The sequence below is a fragment of the Alnus glutinosa genome, chromosome 11 (assembly GCF_958979055.1).
Source record: "Alnus glutinosa chromosome 11, dhAlnGlut1.1, whole genome shotgun sequence".
NCBI lineage: Eukaryota > Viridiplantae > Streptophyta > Magnoliopsida > Fagales > Betulaceae > Alnus > Alnus glutinosa.
In genome coordinates this window covers 18,729,360-18,736,263 of record NC_084896.1, presented here as the reverse complement: position 1 = coordinate 18,736,263, position 6,904 = coordinate 18,729,360, and the positions used below count along the sequence as shown (strand labels likewise).

General features: G+C 38.1%; 1 protein-coding gene across 1 annotated transcript in view; it reads right to left on the bottom strand.

Moving 5' to 3' along the window:
- Nucleotides 1–6,469: 6,469 nt before the first annotated feature.
- Nucleotides 6,470–6,904, bottom strand: part of LOC133881577 (MADS-box protein JOINTLESS-like) — an 81,182-nt gene continuing 80,747 nt past the window's right edge. Inside the window, exon 9 of the mRNA XM_062320530.1 lies at nucleotides 6,470–6,620. Coding sequence (XP_062176514.1) covers nucleotides 6,614–6,620 — 7 coding nt within the window. The 3' untranslated portion in view covers nucleotides 6,470–6,613. The remainder of the gene's footprint in view (nucleotides 6,621–6,904) is intronic.

Below are 6,904 nucleotides of genomic sequence, written 5' to 3'. Positions count from 1 at the left end.
GTCATCACTATGGCATCACCGGTCACATCCAACCCAAATGTTCACAGCTCTAGGCTCAAAAGTCAAAGGTTAAGAGGGAGCTGCCAACAAAAGCTACATCAAACACTCTACCTCCTATGGCACATCAGGCTCAACGGTATCAGCAGAAGTTTGTTCCTACCAATCAAAATGGTAAACCAAAGAAGAACAAATCAAGGCGCTACAAGAGAAAGCTGTATAAGCCCAATAGCAACCATGGCTATGAGGGGTTGTTGAGCCTGATGCAAGGTATACTAATGAGAACGACCAACATGGACAAGACCCGCAAACCACCTCCACTGGTCAAGTAGGTATGGGTCAAGAATGATGAGATCATTCATCCCTTGAGGGGGAGTGGACTCACCTAGTAAAGGTGAAGTCTCACCATGCCTAGGAGTTTGGTTCATAAATCCTAGTGCATGTCAGGTATGTTTCCATTGATTGTTGGAAACTGTTGAAACTGGTTGGACTCAACCAGAGGATGCAAATATTGAGCTTGTAACTGAAAAAGAACGCACGACTTGCCAATGACAAAGCCCTCCATGCTCTATGTCAAGCTCTTTCACTGTCTGAATTTACCAAAATTTCAAATTGTGGAACTGCTCAAGAAACATGGCAAATCTTAGAAACCACATATGAAGGCACAAAACTTGTTTAATCTGTCAAACTTCAAATGTTGATTTCTAGATTTGAAGAGATTAAGATGCTTAAAGATGAGACATTCAGAGAGTTTTACTCTAAGATGAGCGACCTAAGGAACTCGATGGTGAGTCTTGGGAAGTCCATCTCGGATGTAAAGCTCATCAAAAAAATTCAAAGATCTTTTCCTGAGCGATTCAGAATCAAGGTAACTACCATTGAAGAAAGCAAAGATTTAGAAGAGATGAAGATTGAAGAGTTGGGGGATCTCTTCAAACTTATGAGCTTTCCCTGCACCCTGTCAAGAAAGTGAAGACTATTGCCCTCAAGGCATCTAAGAAGAAAGCCAAAGTCTCATCTGAAGAAGACTCTGAGAAAGAAGAAGATGCAATGGCAATGCTGGCTAAAAATTTCGGGAGATTAATGAGGAATGATAGATTCAAGAAGAAATTCTCCGAAAGACGTAAGAAGGCCCTTAGAGAGTCTGAACCTGAAGAAGCATAGAATAAGGACCCAAGAGACCCCAGATGTTCTGAATGCTAAGGCTTTGGGCATATACTGGCTGACTGTGAGAATCTCAAGCAGGGAAAAGGGAAGGCCTACAATGCGACTTTCAGTGATGAGTCCAAAGAAGAAGAATCTCTTGCTCAAGATCGGTTTCTAGCCTTTGTGGCTCCACATGAAGAAGGGGAGGATTCTTACTACTCTGAGCACAGTGATGAAGACGGGGAAAAACTCAAAGAGGCCTATAAAATCCTCTATGTAGAGTTCGAGAAGTTGAGGGAGACTCCTAAGCAGCACATTCATTAGTTGAACAGTTAGACTGAGAAGAGTTCGCTGCAGCTCAAGATACAGGATCTAGAGGAGAAGCTACTGGAGACACAGCTACAGTTGGAGAGGGTCACTGATGAGAAACTAACCCATATGCTATCAATCCAGAAAAGCCCAACAGACAAGACCAGACTCGGGTATGTAGCTTCTCTCTTTAACATTCCCTCTACTTCTAGGACTGTTTTTGTCAAGCCCACAGTCCTCGAGCCTCCACTCACAGGCGTGGACAAAGGAAAGGAAGCAATTGGTGGAGATATTTCGGTCACTCTGAAGCCCCCCACCATTAGACAACCTTCTATATGCCACCATTACGACTTAAGCGGGCACATTTGACCCCAGTATTCTCTTCTCAAAGCTCAGAGATCAAAGGTCAAGAAAGAGGTGCCAAGACAAGCTAATTTCGGCACTAGACCTTTGACCCAACATCAGGCTCCACGACATTAGGCTCTCCAGTATCAGGCTCCATGGCATCAGGTTCCAAGGCACCAGGCCCCACAGTATCAAGCTCCTCACCATCAGCGGGATCAACAAAGATTTGTTCCTGCCAATCAGAATGGCAAACCCAAGACTAACAAATCAAGGCACTTCATGAAGAAGCCGCAGAAGATTGAGGATAATCAATTCTATAGGGAGATGCCTATATGGATGCAGAGTATGATACAGTGGATGGATCATTAAATGAAGTCCTGTCAACAACCACCACAAGGAAGGCAGGCATGCGTTAGAAACGAGGTAGACATTCAACCCTTGAAGGGGAATGGACTCACCTAGTTGGTGAGGGTACACATGCCTAGGATTTGGTTCCTAATCCTAGAGCATCAGGTTTGATTGCAATGCATTATTCTCTACATGTCATATCTTTGTTTGCCTTGCAATTTAAGAACCATTGTTATTTGCTCCCTATTTCTCTTGAGAAAATTGTGCAGGTACTATTTGGGGATGACAAAAAGAAGTATGTCGGGCGACTGCTTTTCTGTATTGGTAATTTTGATCCATTCTCTTTGAAAATAGGTTTGATCTTGCCACACATGCTAGCTTTACGGTTGTTTACCCAGGTCTGCTCATCTGGCAGTGGACCGTTCGGAAGAGTTGGTAGCACGTCCAAATGCGATCCTTACAGGTTTTTATCTGTTGCTTCTTTCTCTGCCATTCACACAGCACTGCATTTTTATTGATTTATCACATCATATTGTGTGTTTGTCTCGCTGATTTCTCCCGAGATTCTGGCATTCTCTACACATCTCTTCTCATTCCATGATCTTCCTTTGTTCTTTTAAGTTTTTGTGCTTTTTAGAATATTGGAATATTTTCTTGAGATATTGTGCATGAAAATCCTATTCTGTCTGTGTTGGATTAATATTTGATATATCTGGGTATTTTGGTTTGCTATATTTGCTTATATAATTTTTGCATCAAATTGACAACCGTCATAATACTACATTTGTTTTTGGAACTAACAGGATCTAATCTTTCTTGTTAGTGGTATTTTTTAAAAATATTTCTGCTTAAATCTTTTCAGGAATATGTCATCCAGCGGCTCTCTACAAAGTGTTGGACAGATGGATCTTTTGGAAAATAGACTGTTGTTGAAGTCATATGTTCAATTTCCAAAGGTCTCAGGATTCAGATCATGAGCCTTCTATAGCATCTTCTTCATATCTGCATCAGTCTTGTAGACCAGTTGACTAGAGGATTTCAATCTGCGAATGATCAGTTTCAAGCTTTGTAGACTCAAGTGACTGAAGGTTTTCAGTCTGTAGATTTCTGGTTTCAAATTCATATCAATGTGCGAAACACTCTCTGTCACCTGTCACTTAATGCTAGAGGACTAGTAAGATTTGGAGCCTTGAGGTTTTTGCTTTCCTCCTCTGGTTTTTGAGCTTCTGTTAAGACACTTTACTATTATCCTTGTTTTGGATTTTAATACTTTTTGTCTGTAGGTTTTTACTACTCTGTTTATCCTTTGTCCTTTTGAGACAAAAATGGGAGTCTTGTTTTTGGACCGGATTTGTATTTTTAACTAGTCAAGTGATTTTTGTCCCAGAATGGCCAAATGGAGAATTTGTTAGTTTTATTGGCTACATTCTATTGATAAAATCACTGCCATGTAAGGTTACTGCTTTATACAGGGTTGCCATATTCTTCAGAGTCTTCAGAATATTCAGAGATTATTTCTCCAATATGGAAATGGCCTTAATATGACAAATTTCAGTGTCACAAGCATCAAGAAGGCAATTTCCGGTTTCAAGGAAGATTCTGCACATGTCATAGTATTTTTATCATAACTTTTTACTCAAGTATCGGATTGAGATGAAATTGGTGTCGTTGGAAAGCTAACAAAAAATGATACAACTTAAACATCTAGACAACCAATAGAAATGTCCGGACGGACCAGCATCTGGACGGGCAGTGAGTGCGTTCAGACACTCGCCAGAGTTCGAGAAATTTCGGACTTCCTTTTCAGACACGGAAACAGCTAGCAACCGTCCGGACGCCCTCAGGCTCCATCCGGACGTGGCCCAAAGAACTCCGAATCAGAATTGTAAAAGGTCTTCTAAAGCCTATAAATAGAGGTCTCTAGGCATGTAATAATCATGAATTCAGTATTGAATTCGTCTGTACTTAGAGAGGGTGTTTAGGTAAAAATTGTAAAGATATGCTAGCTCTCTAAGGGTTGTCTAGTGTGTGACTTGTTCGTGTTGAAGTCTGTCTTAAGGAGGATCCCTAAGGTAAATGAATCCATTGAAGACCTCTTCAAGTATATGACTTGGTTGGGAGGCACTCACGTTGGGTTACGTGTCAGAGTGCTAGATACAATCACTGCATCGGCTATGTGAGTGTTACTGTTTATGTACTACCTTTGTCTTCTGATAGTGAATTTCCTGAGTTTGGCTGCCCCGGAGTTGTTTTTCTCTTAATTAAATTTTCACTTCGTTAACAAAATATCTGTCTTATTTAAATTCCGCACTTTTGATATTTTGTTACACGTTGCACACACACACACGGTTAAATTAGAAGTCATCTATTTTTCAGAATTAATTCTTTTAAAAAAAATATCAATTAGTGTAATTAAAAGATTTTTTCAATAAATGAACTTAGGATCATTCGTTAACCTAAATATGTATTGGATAAGAGAGCCCCAAATATATGGATGGGCTGTAAAATATCATTTTTACAACCTCCACTAGAAAATTGACACATCAGAAAAATACTATACAAAATAATAAGATGAAAACACCCTATCTTTCAGCCAAATGGAAACCATCGTCTCCAAAAACTCAACAACTCGCCTGGATCTTGCCGGCGATGTCCAGATCTGGCCGAAAAATGACCACTACATGTTAGAGACGTTCAGTCAGCGCTGTAAAACGCCATGAAAGGCCGCCAGGAACTCAGATCTAGCCAGCAACACCAACTACTACTATGACGTCAACTTTTCAATGAGACTTGGCTTGAATTAGATCACAAATATCCTTATTCTGGATGAGGAACAGTAAATACTAGCAACCAAACGGTAGTCTTCTTCTCCAGAGCTCCCTGGAAATTCTCCGGTGACACTCGGACAATGCCGACAACCACCACGACGACGGAGGAAGAACCAAACGATGCTGAAATCCACACAAAACACAACACCAGTCACCAGAGAACACAAAAAGGCACCATTTTCACTCTCTGTCTCTATAATCTGTTTGGTTGCTGAGAAAATCCTTGGCAACATGGATTCTTAGAAAAATCTTGGTCGGTAGGCTTTAGGAGAAGGCGGGCCGATGTCCTTTGGCTGATTTTAACGACAGTGTTTGGGGGAGGAGGCGGATCTTGGTGGATCCGGTGGTTTCTAGAATAGGTAGCAACCATGGGTGGGTGATGCAGTGAAATGTAGATGAGGGAAACGTGTATCCTCTGCATCAGTGGGCTAATCCTGTATTTTTGGTGTATATCTTCTTTTGTGTTTCAAGCTGATGTGTCCAGCTGCTATTGGATGCTGAAAATAAGTGGGTTTACACCACATCTGAATTGAAGTTATTCTCATTGGATAATATTTTGTTTTTTGGGTTGTTTGTTAATTTATAGTGTGAATGAGAATAGAAAACAAAAATACAAATAAGCATAACCTAAATATATCTGATTTTTTTTTTCTTAGCAATTAGCCAAATAATTTGATTGATGCGCTAAAAATGTTTCACATTTTTCGTCAATTCTATGAAGTGCTTTATGAAAGCAGGAGAATTTATTATATTTTTTAAAAGGGTTAAATATCCTTTTGGTACCTGAATTTTAAGTTTTTTTAAATTTAGTATCTGAGTTTTCATTTGTTTCATAGGTGGACTCAAGTTTAAGGGTAAAAACCACTATGGTACTTCTATCACATTTTTCGCCCAAATATTAACGGTCAGCCACCTGTCAACCGCTGAGGTTGACACGTGGCACTATATAAAAAATAAAAAAAAAAATATGAAAAACTTTAAAAATTAATTAAAATAATAAAATTAAAAAAATAAAAAAAAATTGAAAAAAGAAAAGAAAAAGAAAAAGAAAAGAGCCACCCCCTTGTCCTTAATTTTTCTTATATAGTGTCACATGTCAACATCAGTGGTTGACACGTGGCACTATATTTGAAAAAATATAAACCGTTCCAAACTGATCGTAGCTATCATATTTGAAAAAAATAGAAGCAATCATAATGAAAATAGAAGCAATTGATGAGAAAATATGTTTAAATATACTCAATGGGCAATTTGAATATTGCATGAGATCCTCATCCGATGATCAATATATATCTATTAGTGAATCACTTACCGAAAAATATTTACTAGTGAATCAAATAATAAGAACACTTTCACTCATCCATGTGCAAATTCCACAATAAATACACAAAATAAAGACCAACCCAAAGAGTTGTTACCAGACAATCATAAAAAGGTTAAGCAAATAAGTAATTTCTATATGCAAAATTAGCAAAATGCATAGTAAATGTAATACAAACTAAGACAAAAATGACCAAAGCCAAATTCAACCCCAAGAACAAACTGAGATCCAGCCCTAGCCATATTGAGCAAAATCAAACCCCAAATCTGACAATAATCAAACTCTAGAGACTGAGATGAGAGATGTAACGCCCCAGATTTTAAACCCTGGAATATAACATCTTAAATTAGAATTTAAGACTAAATAAATATGACTCGGATGTTAATGGATATTTATGAAAATAAATATTCATTAGTTTTATAAACTCTATTTTAATAAAAAGTGAATTATAGACCCTAACAATATTGCTGAATAATTAAATAGACAGACTAAAATATTTAGTAAGTTAATTGATATAATTGGCATATAATATTATTATGTAAAGTTTATTGTGTATAATATTATGCAATATAATATTATTTGGTTCAATATATATATAATATTATTGGTA